The 17,025-nt window shown below is 36.7% G+C and overlaps 1 protein-coding gene across 1 annotated transcript in view; it reads right to left on the bottom strand.

Moving 5' to 3' along the window:
• Nucleotides 1-8,811: 8,811 nt before the first annotated feature.
• The window catches only part of PRTG (protogenin), a 131,479-nt gene continuing 123,265 nt past the window's right edge, over nt 8,812-17,025 (bottom strand). The window contains exons 16-20 of the mRNA XM_007446352.1: nt 15,069-15,251; nt 13,528-13,648; nt 12,081-12,246; nt 10,148-10,252; nt 8,812-9,664 (exon numbers count right to left, since the gene is read on the bottom strand). Of these exons, the coding sequence (XP_007446414.1) occupies nt 9,260-9,664; nt 10,148-10,252; nt 12,081-12,246; nt 13,528-13,648; nt 15,069-15,251 (980 nt within the window). The 3' untranslated portion in view covers nt 8,812-9,259. The remainder of the gene's footprint in view (nt 9,665-10,147; nt 10,253-12,080; nt 12,247-13,527; nt 13,649-15,068; nt 15,252-17,025) is intronic.

Raw genomic sequence — 17,025 nt, 5'->3', positions numbered from 1 at the left:
GGGCCTCTCACTGTTGCGGCCTCTCCCGTTGCGGAGCACAGGCTCCGGACACACAGGCTCAGCGGCCATGGCTCACGCGCCCAGCCGCTCCGTGGCATGTGGGATCCTCCCGGACCGGGGCACGAACCCGCGTCTCCTGCATCGGCAGGCGGACTCTCAACCTCTGCGCCACTAGGGAAGCCCTGGATTTTTATATTTTTAGACTGAGGTTTATACTTCCTGAATCTGAGGATTTCATAAATTAGTCTCGCATTATTTTTGAAAATTGTTTAGCCTTCATTCCCCTTCATTTTAGAATGACTGTCAGATGTATGTTGAATCTTCTGTTTATCTCTTTTATATTTTCTGTTTATCTATTGTGCTGCATCCTGGATAATTTCCTCACATCTATCTTCCAGTTTTAGAATATTCTTTCAGTGTATTTGATATGCTATTTAACAGATTTTCAAAAATTCAGTGACTTTTCTTTTAATTTCTGGGAATTCCATTCATTTCTTTTTTTTAATGTACTTGTTCTTTTTTTAAAATATATAGTTTATTGTTCTCTAATGTTTCAATTCTTTCTTTCATGTCCTCCACAGTCAGCACAATATCTTTTCAAGAAGTTCCTGTTCTGTTTTTCAGTTCCCCTCCCAAATTGGGAGTTTTTAAAAAATAAGAATTCAGCTATCTTACAAAGCTTGTTTGGGTCATATTTTACCTGTTATTTCTAGATTTTTCAAGTGGAAGTGTTCTCAATATTTCTTAACCATTTTTTATAATATTAAAAAAACAAAAATTTAACCTGAATTAGAAATGTGTCTATCTGGATGACCCATAGCTTTTAGGCTATTTAGTTCCTGAGGTGAGCAATCATCTACTGGAATGGGAAAATTGTTATTTCCTTGTTGCTATTCAGTAAATGCCAGATGAAAACAATTCTTAGATACATTAAATAGGCTCTATTCCTACTGCTTTGAGTAGACTCTATGATCATCCTATCCCAGGATATGAAAGCCATCATTCTATAAACTCAAAGTTTTCATTTTCTATCACCTGAAAGTGAAGAGTAGAAGAAAACATTTTTATTTCTTTTTTTAACTAAGGAAAACTTTTATTTAAACTGTGCAATCAATCAGTATTTAGACAGCAGTTTTATAAACATTTTGGCATTTAAACTTTTATTCATTTTTGGCATGACCTGTAGGATAGTATATAAACTATCCTGGGGAGGGAGAAAGTACTAGGCAATACTTACTATGATGCTAGAAAAGGAAAACAAACCCACATTATTAAGCAAAATATGTTTTAAGAAGACATTAAAAAGGTACATTCAAAATCAATGTAAACATTTGCTTTCTTCAAGCAATGGAGTTCACAGAGCTGATCCCCTGAGTCAAGTATAAAATTAAAATAGCTCAGCTCTAGAGTCCATTAGCTAGTCTGCAAATGCTGCCCTTACAAGAAAATTGTATACAGAGTGAAAGGATCCAGAACACCCATAATATGAAACAATATAACTGGCTCCCACACTTTCATTTAATTCACATCTTCAAAGAAAATAGAAAAAAAAAAATCGCACATACACAGACATAAAATTTTGTCCAACAACAGCAACAGACAGACAAACTTACTTAATATATGTCCTCCAGTCTACTGATAGGCTAAGGCAATGTGTGTGTATTCAGGCTTTGCAAATTTCTGTAACAGGCTCATGTTGCTAATCATCGGTAATCATTTTCATTTGCAAACAGAATAAAGAGTGTGGTGATAGGGAGAAAAATGTTTTAGGTAAAAATTTTAAGTATTTTTGTTATTTTAAAAGACAGTTCTGTAGAAAAAGAAACTTCTGTAACATACATTTTAAAAGATGAAGTTTGTAAGTTAGGACTGTGTCTACATACCATGAACTACTTACAAGATATAAACCTGAGTAAATCAAGAAAGGTGTTCAGAATCTCACAGATTATACTAAGAGTGATATTGGCTGGTTCAAGAAAAAGTTAGGTAAAGTATTTCCTTTCTCCAAAAAAAGATGATAATCATATATTTCTTGTCAATAAGCCTTAAAGGTTGACTTGAGTAAACTAGAATTAGGTGCCAGTAGGTGTTACCCTAAAATTTATTCCAAATAGTTTAAAGAAATTTAGAAATGCTCCATAATCTTGAAAAAGTAGATCTGTTAGAGAAGAATCCTAAAAATGCACTTCTGTCTTACCCATCTACCCCTCTGGGGATATTTGACTCTCTCCTTAAGAGAGAGATCTTTAAAAGCCAAGATATCAAAAAATGAAAGATTTAAATTAGGGTAAGATGATTTCATGTTTAGGACTCTCGAAAGGACTGTAAATTCCCCTATTCATCTTACAGATCTACCTACATTAAAGATGAATGTTTAAATCCCAGTCTACATCTTTTATCCACCACTTTCTTCTGTTTTTTTGGTGCGTATACAGGAAATGCAAACATTTTTCATTTTAGCACAGGCAAAATTGTAATTGGAAAGGCTACCCTGTAAAACAAAACAATCTGTTAAGATATGTTTCACAGCCCTATAGAAATGACTTTTGGATTATAATTATCTACACTTTTAAGTTTTCAAAGTACTACTGCTTCATTCAGCACAACAAAATATCCTTACTTCATGTTAAGAAAAGGAACAAAAATAGGTTAAGAACTTTCCTACCGAACAATTCTCAAAATGGTCAAAAACTAGAATTTAGGTGTGCCAAAGACTAACCTTATACTTGTCGTACTATATGATTCTCCTCAACTTTGCTCTCTCCTAAATTAATTAGGTTGAATTCAAATAACAAATATGCTCTTCAGATCTAGCAAGAAAGGATGATTGCTTACACACCTGGCTTTTTCTAGTTAATAAATTTCTATTTAGATATGGGGACTACAGAAAAATTACGGAAGATAAAATTAAATTCTGAACACCTAGTCTAATAAGGAAATGCTTGAACAGATAAGGACTACAGAAACCATGCCTACCTTGTTTACAGCAACTCTAGGCACAAGCATCAGCTTTCAGACACAGTTTCGGCTAAGAGAAATAGAAGGTTTTAAACAAGGAAAGAAGGGAGTTTACGAGATGACAAAGAATGAGTTATAGCCCAGCCTCCTGAATTCCTCCTTGAATAAATGAACGTAACTAAGACAGACTTCTCTCTGTTGATTGGCTATGACTGTGTGGACAGGTTGTGTTGACAGAGTGGAAGGCACTATGAGCCTAGGTAATTAAATATCATGTCTTAGCTGAGATGATGTTATCATAGTAGAAATCCTATAAACCCTGAAGTTGGACCAACTTGGGTTTGTATCTTGGCTAAGCCACTTACTAGCTGTGATCTTTGGCAAGTTAGACATTTTAAACCTGATCTCTAAAATGGGAATAATACTTGCCTTGCCGAATGTAGCAGTGTGCAGGGATGAAGATGTGCCTGGTACATCGCATACGCTCAGTAAATGGCCTTATCCCTTCCTAAGGAGTAGAGTCAGAAGTGGCTGAAAAATGACCAGCACTCTTAACCTTACTCAGAATATCATCATGGTCTCTACCCCATGATGGAGATAGCTTTGTTTCATTCATTGAAGAAATGCTGAAACTTAGGGTATAATTATAAATTATCCTTCAAATCTGAAAGAAGACTTGACTTGACATGATCCAGGATTCAGAACAAACTAGAGCTGTGGAATCTAAAGCTTTCTAGGAAAAGGGACAATTGAAATCAAAGAAAACAAAGACAAAATTTCCTAGGAGTTGTACATGCTGCTAAGTATAAGTGGAGGTTCTTGCTAAGGCTGATGGAAAATCAAGAGGCTATCAAACTGAAAACCCAACAGTGGCTGGTGAAGCTGTAGAAATAAACCCAATTTAAAAGTCAGAAAGGGTGAATGTTGCAAAATGCTTTTAAAAGAAAATGAAGAATGAACTTGAGCATGGTCCTGCTCATCTACTCTGAGTTCCTACATTTGAGGTCTTTCCCCCAACCCTACCCCACCGACATAATCACTTAAGAGAAAAGGAGAAAGCTCAACTATAATATGAACAGTTTTCAAAAATATCTGATGAAATTCCATAAAGTTAGAGCCAAATATTAGGAAACTTTCTGTTAAACACATAGAGCTGAGATGTTAACTTACAAAGCACATATTCAAAAAGTTTAAAGCCAAACTGTTTTGCAAGTGATTTAGAGAGAAAGTTTAATGTAAATATTCAATAGGCGATAAGGCAAGGTTTTCATACTTTGACATTTTGAAGATCACTAAAGGGCACATGGCTTCACACTTCCAATCTCTGTAATGCTATAGACATCTTATGGAGATCAGAATTCTACAGAAATAATATATCTGTTGTACGTAAGAGAACGGCCACCTACAGAAGTCCACGCCCAAATCCCTGGACTCTGAATATGTTACCATACAGGGCAAAAGGGACTTTGCAGAGGTGATTAAGTTAAGAATTTTCAGATGGAGAGAGTACCCTGGATCATCCAGATGGGCCCCAACTAATCACGTGAGTCCTTAACACTGGAGAATGTTTCCCCGTTGGGGTCAGAAAAAGAGATATGATAATGGAAGTGGGGTCAGAGAGAATAGGGGGTGGGGTCTACAGTTTCTAAAATCCAGAAAAGACAAGGAAACAAACCTTGATTTTATCCCATTGAGACCTGTGTCAGACTTCTGACCTACAGAACTGTAAGATAATAAATTTGTGTTGCTTCAAGGTCAGCTTCATGGTAACTCATTTCAGCAGCAATAAGAAAATAATACAGTATCTGCCTGGTAAAAATGCAAGGCTGTCATGTTAATCTTAAACACCTTCAAAGGCTTACCAAGGGAAACTGCCTGAGGAGATTAAAGCCTGCAAACATACACATTGCATTAGCCTGTGATCTTATGTCCTGAGCATAAATCAACTTCACACAGAATTCTAGGTATGTGTTCTTCTAAATATCAATAAAATTCACAATTAGACAACTGGTTGTGTATGGTGATCTCCAGAACCCTGTACTCTGTGCTCACAGCCCACAGAAAATGACTATTAAACCAAAGTAATTTTACCAGAGACCCATGTGCCAAATTGTCAGGAACAAAGTCTACAAAATACATGTTTAGTCTTAAATCATGCCTCTTTCAATGTATTGGCACTTTTTTTCTTCTTTTACATTCAGTATTAAACATTTATATTCAATGAAATAGAAGAGTATGTGTGAATCACTACAGCCACTGCTGAGATGGAACCACATCTGGATATTCTAGTGTTTAAAAAAAAAAACCTTTCAAATCATCTTTTTTTGTGACACTCAATTGTTTCCAAAGGTGTCTTCATCTACTGGAACAATGACCTTGAGTTGTCAACATGAGCAAGTTTCTGGCATATGTCCTTAATGAAGCCAAGACACACCAATGCAAATCACTGTCATTGTTCCCAGCATTGGCACTGCACTTGTTTGAAGCAAAAGCAAATAAAAAGCATTTCACTGAGGATCTAATTTCCCTGGGGTACCAAAACTGATTTTTTAAAGCCACTTAGTGGATAAAGCTGTGTCCTTACTTTTAGGCTAATCAAAATATAAAACTCCAGATTTCATGAAAAAGATTTTTGTTCCCTTGATGCAATTAAAATATTTCAATTTATGGACAACTTTAAAGAGCAAAGAACAGCCACTTGAAACAGTGATGTGATTCTTTTCCCTGTTATATCCCATTGCTCCCCAGAGATGAGAACATCCCTATTATTAAGGGACTGCCTCAAGTCTTCAGAGTTAACCACATAATGCTTTAAGCAGGAGGAAGACAGCACAGACTGATTCAGGGGTTGCCATAATGCTCTGCAGTGGAAAAGCCTGCTGATATTTCTGTTGACATCTCACACTCAAGGTGCTTAGGAAAGTATCACATCATTTGGCAAAAACATCCTGTGGCTGAATCAGCAGATTTAATGGGAAGTCCCTATGTATGCTATTTGTATACAGACAGGGTTCTGGAGAGACAAGTTTGGTGGACATAAAAACAAGAAACAATGGTTTAATGTACAACTAAATCTGCCTATATGTGGACATAACCTTAAATATCTTTGGTTTTCTAAAAATTTGTTGATAAAAAGTATGTGAATTAAAACACTGATAAATACCAATAAAACTGTATTGCTTTTAATTATGTAAACTTAGCCCTTTGATATCTTTTGCTACTAAAGCTAGATTCCCTATCAGCCTCTAAATAAATTTATTTCAAATCTGCTCATCTTTACTTACTTACAGGCTAATCTATATATTTGCATGATCTTTGGTATGAAAATACTGATGAGCAGTATCTTGTAATATTTGGCATAAAAATGACATGCATGTATTAGTACTTACAGCAAATAAGTCTTTGGAAAAGAAAATAGTTACTATTTGCATATTAGCCCCTTCAGAGTGAAAATACCATGAAGTAACACCACTATGAGAGATGAAAGAGAACCTTCACATTTCAGTTACAATTTCATACTTAAGACTTCAAAGAAGCTAGCTTTGGCCAAGTAAAAAGAAGTCTTTGGTGTTCACTAAATATCTTATTCAATGAGACCAAAATATTTATCTTTGGTGAAAAGACTTTTTTTTCTCTACAACAAGCAGTTTCAACAATTTCAAAATACTTTAATACTGTAGAGCTGAAGATTTACTTGCTGAAGAAAAAAAAATTACACTTGAAATTCTTTGGAACTATCTGCTGGTAAAGAACTTATTTTAAATGCTCTGGTAACAATAAGGTAGTTAAAATTACTAGTCTAATTAACTACAACAATCAAGATAAACCCTATTATTCTGGGTTAGTAACTACTTGTATAAGCGTCATACCTATAGATGTTTCTAGTTAATTAAATTTGGGGGGAAATCATAGTCAAATTTTCACTTTCTACTGAAAATTCTTTGGTAATAGGATTATTATGAAAAAATCTTATATAAGAACAAAATGAAAAGGTGAAAGAGTGAAAAATGTACTGGTAAATAATTAGCAAACAGTTATAGCCTAAAGATCTACAATAACTATGGGCCTATTCATCAAAAACAAAACAAACAAAATACTTTCCTTAAGGACTTCAGATCATCATTTTAGGCTTTTAAAATGATTCAAATTAATAGAGTCCTAGACATGATGGATGATGTTTCAACTTTAGATTCTGTTTGCCTTGTAACAAAAGTTTAAAAACATAAAATGAACTCACTGTAGTCCTTAGTTTTAGATATTGATAAAAGTTGGCCTCACATAATTCTACTTATGAACCCCCAAACGCCATACCCTGTCAATTTGCCCATGCTTCCATGAGGCAGCTCAAAAGTAACAAAACGTTCCCTGAGTACAGGAAAAAAAAAATAACACTAGAATAAGTTTAAAAGGAGGTAGTATAAACAGGAGCTATAAAGGCAGGAGCAGCATTTTTCCTGGCCTCAGATTGTTCACCTAAAGCTCTGCTTTTTTGTTTTGCCATCAAGCCCATACTTAGATAACTAAATGGGGGACTGTGAATTTAGTTCAGAAGCGCATGCTAGCAGTTAATGTTGGTCTACTTCTGAACACATCCAATTTGGCACAAAACTACAGATTAAAAAACAACCAAAAAATGTTGTGTCATCAGACACTGGAACAGAAGATGACAGAGGTGGGACTGTCATCCAGTAACATTTTTTTGACTTCAGAACACCATTTAACATGACCCTCCACTTCCACAAACAAAAGGTTTCAAGGGGGATACCCATTAAGATTCCTTTTAAAAAGTGGCTCAAAAGTCATTTCCAGATAATTTGAAGAAATACTTTTAAAAGGAAAAGGCGGTCCCTTCTCTACACCATGTGTTTAATTCTTTATTGTCTCTCACTGCTGGGCACCGAACAGGTAACTGTCTCATTACTGAAAGAAGGCCTATTCTATGTGGCTAAGTAAACAGTTTACTGATTTCAAACCAGCAAGAGGATTAACTCACTCCTGGAGTTAGCATTCCTCATTCACAGCATTGACACTGAAGGAAGATTAAACAGAGTACCAAATTCTCTTAAGAATTCAAGAAAATACAACCAAGTTGGTAGAGCTCTGAATACTTATCCCTAAACAAAACCTGCATAAAAACAAACCAAAATGCTTTGATAAAATACTGTACATCAAAAGTGTTACTGATAAAATCCAAGAAACTCTTAAGGCAACTTTCTGTACTCTTATCCTGAACAACTTCATGAATATTAAAAAGGTATAAGGCAAAGAACTTCGTAATATATAATGGAAGGCACTGTTACCGTGATAATCTCAAGTTCATTTTACTGTCTACTGCTGCATTTATCTTCATTATTAATATTTAATGAACCTTCTTTACCCCTTTAAGCCAAGCTGGGATTAAAAAAACAAAACAAAACAAACAAACAAACAAACAAACAAACAAACACCAACCCTAACCTGTTCTCTTTGGAAGTCTATTTCCTGCAAGGAGTTTTGCAACTAATTCTGGAAAGGTTGAGGATGCTTTGCAAACTAGACAGTGCAGCCTTTGGCCAACTGTCAGGCAAAGGAGCAGGTAGAAAAGGCACGGCTTCTAGGCAGGCTGAGGTCTGGGATACAGCAGATAAAGCACTCAAGCCTCTAATGCCCACAACATAAAGGCCCTAGAAGCAATAGGAGTCCCTGTATGCTACTGAACAGTTCTATTCTCAAAAGAGATATACTTTTTTGTTTTGGTCATTCAGGAAAGTCAACAGTCCCACTTTTCTCTTCTCTGTGGTTTCAGTCCTCACAGCTGGAGGTGTTAAATTATCCAAACCATACAGAGGTCATAGTTTGTTGCTGTTGTTTCTTAAATCAGAGCTTCAGATAAACATTCTTACTGATCTACCTATATGACTCCTTTGATCACACACATTACACATACAGCAATGAAAACAAAACGCTACTAGGAAGTATCATCGGTTATGTAGCTGAGAAACTATCACAACAAATGAGGTAACAAAGTTGTCTTCTGAGTTTGCCACGTGGCAAACTGAGGTAGATAGTCAGCAAAGGGGCTTTGAAAGTCTTCCCTTTGCTCCAGTGATATATTTCACAATCCAGTCAAATATCTTGACTGTCTTTTCACATTGCTGACACTGAAACATTCAAAATACGTGAGCTTAAAGATAAGAAAACAAAACACATTCAAAAAATGTGAAATACCCAATAAGATATAGTGATTTTCACAAAAGGCTTTGGCTCCCTGTTCACTGTCCTTTGAAAAGACTTAAAGGTGAGAATACCTGGATGTGGCTATCTAGATTGGAAAATCCTTTTTATCAAAGCAGAGCATGGCAGATGGTGGCTGAGGAACTGAAGAGGAAATCTGCTCAGCATCTGATGGCACTGCATGTTCTTCACACTTTCTCATCGAAGGATCCCCACTCGAATCAGTGCCAGTGAAGGAACTGGGGGTCAGGGGTGTGCTACTTAAAACTGAGGACAGGTGTATTTCATCATTGGACTCATGGGAGAACCTTCCAGAATCCCCAGTTTCGTGGCTGCCTTCACTATTCGCTGAATGCTCAGTATCAGTTGCAACACCAAAGGGTCTTGGGAAGCTGGCTGTATGACCTGCGGAGCTGGGGGAGTCCTCGTCACTGATTAATACGGTAGCGCCTGGCTGGTAAAAGCAGACCGCTTGAGTAAATCTTCTTTGAGGCTGGGTAAAAAAACATAAAACACCATCAGTGATAACAGAGTGCTCTTAAAATACAACAAATCTGGTTTTACATATTCTATGTATGCTGAGCTAGCAAACTGATCGAGTACATGGGTAGAAGATCATCATGAAGGAACTGTCTAGGTCAGTGGTTCTCCGAGGAGTGGGAACACATCAGAATTACTGGGGCAAGTGAAATGTCAAAAGGCTTCTTCAGTGATTTTGATGAAGGCTCCTGCCCCATCCCTTTCTCCATTGCCCCTCAACTCCCACTGAAAACTACAGCTCTGATTACTATTCCAACTGTCACTTCGGTCATCAATCCCCATGGCTTTCCATAGAGTCATGCCCCAAATTAATAAAATCATGGCTAAAAAGAACAAAGAAGTTAAAAAAAAACTCATTTACATTTTCCTCTTTTTAAAATTACCATCTCATATACCGGGGTAGCAAAAGATTTTTTCCATTTAATGGGTGAGTTACCTGCTCAGCTTTTATCTTCTTAGAATCTTGGAAAAAAAGCCATTTTTTCTTAGGGTTGTTTTTAATTATAGGACCATAGCTATTAATTATCAGGTCAGTTCCTCCCTGGAGATATAAAAGGGGAAAATGTACATATTATAGATTTCAGTTTATTACAAGTAGCACACAAAATTTTTAAATGTTAAAAGAAAAAAATGATCACAGACATTATTATTTCTTCTTTTACACTAGCAGAACACAGCAAATACAGGGTATTTGTTAGTGATCAAAAAGATATAATAGGTTTATTCTTAAGAGAGATATATATGCTGAAGTATTTGGGGTGAAGTGAAAGGATTCCAAAACTTATTTTCAAATGACAGAGCAAACAAAAATATATAGAGAGAGATACAAAAGTATGAAAACACACTGACAATTATTTGTGCATTTATTAAATTTTTTCAACCTTTCCACATGGTTGAACAATTTGAAAAGGATTTAGGAAGAAAAAAATGGGCCCACATATGCTCAACAAAATGGCAATAGATGGGGGATCAGCTCTTAGGCTAACCCAAGGGAATTCAGAGACCTGGCCTCCAAACTGGCTTCTCTGCCTCAATTCAGGCCCCCACTCTGCTTGGTCCTTTCATTTTAGATTCTCCCTCTTTCTTCCCATGTCTTCCTCCCCACTTCACTTCTCTTCAATCCTTTCTCATGTCTAGTTCCAAGTTAGTAATAACAGAATGACAGTGTACTTTGGTACTTTCTGTGCTTATTTAAAAGTTTTAGGTTCTAATGTTCTAGATTAATTTGAAATAAATTAAATGGCTTACATTTGTATTAGAAAATAAAAGCTAAATTAAGTTGCAAACAAAAAGAGAACAGGAGTAGCAAAAATCAATTTACTATTATTTACCCATAATATATATAGTATATAGCACTGTACTAGATACACGTAAATTGCATCTGCTAAATATAATTATATAAAATTTAACATCAAAATTGCCTGAAATTTTTTTATATTTTTGGTATTCTAAATTTTAGGGGAATTTTGGGGAAGAAGAATTTATAGCAGGATTTGGCAAACTTTTCCTGTAAAGGGGCAGATAGTAAATGTCTTAGGCTTTGCAGACCATACATGGCCTCTGCTGCATTTTCTCCTCTTCCTCCTTTGTTGTTCCCCCCAAACTACCCTTTAAAAATGTGAAAAACATACCTAGCTCAGAGATGACCATACAAAAGCAGACTGCAGGCTGGCCTGGGCTGGGCTATAGTTTGCGGATACTTAATTTACAGCACATTCGTTATGAGGGCTATTATAATAATGCACGATATCTAATGCTGCAGTGTGACTAAAAATAATTTTCAGTTGGTGTTCATAATGCTTATCGCTGTACTATTATTACACATAGTAGAAAGGACATGAAGTAATATCCTCCAGTGACACCTCTTTACTATATCCAACTTCCTAAGGCCATACAGGGAAGGATCTTGAGACATCTATTTATATACTCTGTATTTTAAAAAATTTCATTCACACCTGGAATGTTCTGATGCTTCATTTAGTTCTAAAATCAAATAAACTAAGTTGAGAATGGATTAATAAAAAATTGTCCATCCAGTATACACACAACAATCCAAATTATAGTAAGTATGGATTGATAACCTTGATTTCCTTATTTAAGACAGCTCCACATAATCCGAACTAATTGAATTTATGCTACTTTCTCATATTTTCTTTATCTTCATCTTTTATTCTTTTATCTATCCCTATCGTCTCCCCAAATATTGTATGCAAGGAAGGATCTGAGTGAAACGGTTTCACATATCATTATGTGGAGTATGGACACAATACAGTCAACATACAATTTTTTGGTAAGAAGATTTTACACATAAAGATAAGATGAATGGTAGGAAGGATTATGTAGCACAACAGTCCCTCAGCTCAGAGTACCTTGGCATCGATGAAGCTGTTAGGCATGATCATTGGCATTAAGGACTCTTCATTTTCTAGAGCTCCTTCCAGGTTCTTTTCTACTTCGTTTCCATTGGCTAGGGAGGCACTGGTATGAGATAATCGTTGAGTTCCATTCTGTGCTGTCTTGGAGGCAGCTGATTTCCTGAAATATTGCAAGAAAAGGAAATTTTCTAAGCCCACAAGAAGAGAGAAGCAAATGTACCAAATTTGGTGAAATCTGGGAAGTTTACAACTTTGCAAACAATGGAGTTCCTTAATGCTTGTTTCTCCAATATCGTCAGAAACTATTAGATTATAACTCCAACTCACTGCTGCAAACTTTTATGATGTGAGAAGACTTCTTTCTTTTTGTCCCAATGTCTGTTTATATAAAATTACTTTTTACACTTAGTAAAAACCTTAATATTTATAAAGTACTATTATTTATTATTGTCGCTTATTTATAATATATGCAGAAACTGTAGTTTAAAAAATTTACATGTTCTTCTTCAGGTCTGCAGATTGTCACACTGACATAACAATTAATGATGACAAATTTACAGTAGCACTTATGCAAGATTTGGGCATCACTAAAACAATGTACATAAAGATTTCATTAAAAAATTCTTGGAGAAACTTGGACAGTAAAATTAAGCCAGTTCCATATACAAAAAACTTTAAAACTAACTCTTTCATTAACATGTTTTCTGAGTGTGTTTCTATGCACAAGTACCAAAAACATATAGAATAAACTCTGAAAAACCTATGGTAATGGAGAGAGTCTAGTGATGGAGATTACCTAAAAATGATGTGTATGTGACTTTGATTTTTTTTAATAAAGAAGCTTAATAAATGAAAGCAAAAGCCAAAATATAAAAGGTTAGAAACAGAGAGGTTCACTGAATGCTGAGAATTTAGCTGAAGTCAAAAGCACTGATAAAATTGCCTGACAAGAGTTTACAGAGAACTAATCCCTAGTTACTACATTTGTTTTAATCCATGTCTGGAGAATCCCAAACATATGACCTGTGGTGGTGAGGGTAGAGCTCTCAAGTGACTCAGACATTTCAGGCTACTTAAATATAAAAAATATTCCAGGAAGTAAGGAATCCCTCAATCAGCAGATACATCATATTAAGTGGGTTATTTTTTTAAAAAATCCAAAGGATATACTTTGTGTTTCTCAAAATACCAAGGAAATGAGAAAACTAGGTCCTCATTGAAGAGTATTTTGTTGGTACAGTAATTTTTTTCAAATGGTGAGAGAATAATCTTCCTAAGTGAGCAGATCTCTATAGCTGTAAGAACCCAAGTAATAATACATTCATTTTAGAGTGGAAAATCCCAGTTACTCTAAAAGGCACTTGATTTCAATTTGTTTCTGTGGTTACTGTAATTTAAATGTTTTTTAACCACATCAACATCTCTAGCAATGGAAACACACCTGGCTTTACTTCGGTATATCAAGATGAGAACACAGATGAGGATGCAGGTCAAGGCTATGCCAACACCTACAGCAATGCCGGTCATTGATTTTTGGTCCAGATGGTAATAGCCTGAATAAACTAGAAGGGGAAACACATGTACTCAGAGTCAATCAGAAAAATAAATGATTCCATTTATCATAATTCTCAGATATTAGCTTTTCAATAATCTGTTTTCCTCTCATAGGAAAACTTTTGACAGTATCTGTGTCTAAGCAAAAACGACATACTACTCTTTTATCAGTGACCTTAAAATTGGCTTATCTTCTCATATTGAAGATTCTAAATATGAGTTCTAGGTATTATATCAAACATGAACATCAGTTCATAATTTATAACGCTAAAAGGCACAAGGTATAGATGTTCACTGATAGGCCAAAGGGTAGCTTTCATGTCATATTACCTTAAAAGCAGATCTGTATACTGAAGACTAGTTTTCCATTTACACATTTTCATTTACACAGCAGTGCTTCTCAAACTTTAATGTGCCTAAGAGTCACTAGGGGATATGTTAAAATGCAGATAGATGCTGATTCACGAGGTCTGGGATAGAGCCCACGCACAATTCTGCATGTCTGACAAGCTCCCAGGTGCCATTTGCGCTGCTGGTCTCTAGGCACTTTGACTAGCAAGGTATCTGAGAAGCGAATATGAGCCTTGCTCTCCGCTTCCCCTGATGATATGGCAGCTACTGTGGCTACCTCCTTCCTGTGCTTAAATCTGACTGCCCTGCCCTTCTCTTTGTTTCTTTCTCTCCTTCCCAGTGTCCATCCCCAAAGCACACACAATACTGAATAACTATCCTCTGAGGAACTAAGAGCTTTTAATCCCGTCCTGAATTCAGCTGGCATCTCCTCAATCTGAAGCTGTCCCTGCCACACCCTGTATCGCCACCCAGGCCCCCCTCCCCCAGAGAGGGGAAAAGGAGGTGTCTAGTCCTGGGTCACAGGGTGCCCTGGCGTCCTTCAGAACAATAGGACGATACCCCGAGTGGAGTAAGAATGGCTCTTTAAAGGTATTTTTTCCAATTGCTTTCTGGAGAGAAATAACTTTCACTCTGGAGAGGATGGGGTTTTTGTTCTTGTTTGTTTGTTGTTTTTGGTGGGGAAAACTTAATGAAAACCATGCTCTTCTTAGCTTGAAGACCACAACCATCACTGCCATTTATTTCCACAAACCCCCAGACGCCTGCTCCCATCAGCTCAGGGGTGGTGTGGCTCATCTGTCTTGGTGGATGCACAGCTGGGAGGAGAAGTAACTGGGACACAGTGGTCTGAAAACTGCGGTTAGTTCTGAGGTAAGTGTTTTCTCATTCTAGGAGTGCAGAGAGAGCCATGCAGCTCCACAACATCAGAACCTCGCCAGCAAGAATTCAAGGAGCCGAGTATGGGTTTAGGGATATGGTCACGGGAGGAGCAGAAATAAAGCAGAGGGGAGCTGGAAAAAAATATGTGTGTTTTCATTTCTTAAGGAAAATCAATGATTATGGCAGTGTACAAACCTTTGACATCAGCAGAATCTAAACGCTTGGGCCTCTGACTTGATTCAGGAGTTTCCTTTGGAAGTACGGCCAGCTCCACAGAATTTGAAAAGGGTCCTTCTCCTACCTCATTGGATGCAGATATCTTGACAATGTATATATTTCCTGCCACAAGGTTTTCTAGCAAAGCCATGGTTATTGCCCCTATAAATATATCAATTACAAATTAAGTAAACTATCTTTTACTTATTCTTTTAATCACACAAACATGGTCCTTTATTTTTAAAATATTTTTCTGATTATAAAAATAACACATTTATTAGAAAACATCTGTAAAATAAATATAAATAAAATGACAATCTCCCATTGTTAACATTTTTGTGTATTTGTGTGTGTGTACGTGTATGTGTGTACTGTACATGTGTGAGTACATATTTACTACATGCATTTTTATATCCTAGAGTTTTCATTTAACATTGTGCCATGCACACTGCCCCTATATAATCCTTCTCTGTAATTTTGTTTTAAGAGTAGCTCGTAAAATCCACATGTATTTTTGTTTGGATACATATATGTATATACATATACATATAAATACACACTTCTTTTTACTAAAAAAAATATATAAACGTATATGTAATTTTTTACTCTTTACATAGGTATGGATACAAATAGCATTAAAAACATTTTATTATGGAATATTTCAAACATAGGTAAAGACAAAATAACACAATGAACTCAGATTCAACAATTACAAGTAGATTTAAAAAATCCAATGTGAGGGCTTCCCTGGTGGTGCAGTGGTTGAGAGTCCGCCTGCCGATGCAGGGGAAACGGGTTCGTGCCCCGGTCTGGGAACATCCCACATGCCGTGGAGCAGCTAGGCCCGTGAGCCATGGCCGCTGAGCCTGCGCGTCCGGAGCCTGCACTCCGCAACAGGAGAGGCCACAACAGTGAGAGGCCCGTGTACCGCAAAAAGAAAATCCAATGTGAGACTCTTTTTTTTTTTTTTTTTTGGCCACGCCTCACCACTTGCGGGATCTTAGTTCCCTGACCAGGGACTGAACCCATGACCACTGCAGTGAAAGCGCTGAGTCCTAACCACTGGACTGCCAGGGAACTCCAATGAGTATTTTTTTTTTCTTTTAGAAATGTTTAAACCACTTACAGTAATTGTGATAAATGATTTTGTTCTTATTTCTTAAATTAGAAACAATTATTTTTGAAAGTATGAATATATTTTTCACCCTCCTAATCATTATCTAAGATTTTCTGAATATAAACAGGCAAGAAGATGCCAAAGTTACGTAGGAACCTCAGGGTGTTGAAGGCTGAGACCCCAGATTAACTATCGAAATTATCACCAGAAACCTGGCTAGCATCTACTTCTCTCCAAAAGGAATCATCATTTGAATTTATATATATTTGGTATTGAAAGGTATCTTCTCTGATGGCATGACTGCCAAGAAGGATTCCTATTTGGGCACTGCTATTTCTTGAGGTGTCTTTCTGCTCTTGTCCTGCCATGGCGCTGAAGTATTTTTCTTACAAAGGGAATCCCACCCTAGGAGTTAGTCTTAATGTTAAGAACGCAGGTATAAAAGAAATTCAGCTAGGAAGTTGTTCTTGCACTGCATTTATGGGTGGATATTCACAGAGAAACCTAGCTTCCCTGGGGTAATTTCTTCTCATTTTATCCTGATGCAGGGCACCCTTACAATAAATAGTTTTAGAGAGCTTACAACAGCTGGTAGCTGTCACCGCCAGCTCAGAGCTGGCTACTCTAGTGCACTTGCTACAATGTATTTCATTATGCAAGCGAAATGCAGGGTGATCTTAGAGCTGAGGCCATGACTCAGAGGCTACCTCTGCAGGTCACATGGTGGGAGGGAGCTGAACCCAGTGGCAGTGCGAGGAGCTGAACGCGGTTTGCTCTCATGTGCTCCGGTTTCAACCTGGCCTAGAAAGAGTGGGAGCT

Source organism: Lipotes vexillifer, unplaced genomic scaffold (assembly GCF_000442215.2).
Source record: "Lipotes vexillifer unplaced genomic scaffold, Lipotes_vexillifer_v1.1 scaffold726, whole genome shotgun sequence".
Classification (NCBI taxonomy): domain Eukaryota; kingdom Metazoa; phylum Chordata; class Mammalia; order Artiodactyla; family Lipotidae; genus Lipotes; species Lipotes vexillifer.
This window is presented reverse-complemented; position numbering and strand designations above follow the sequence as displayed.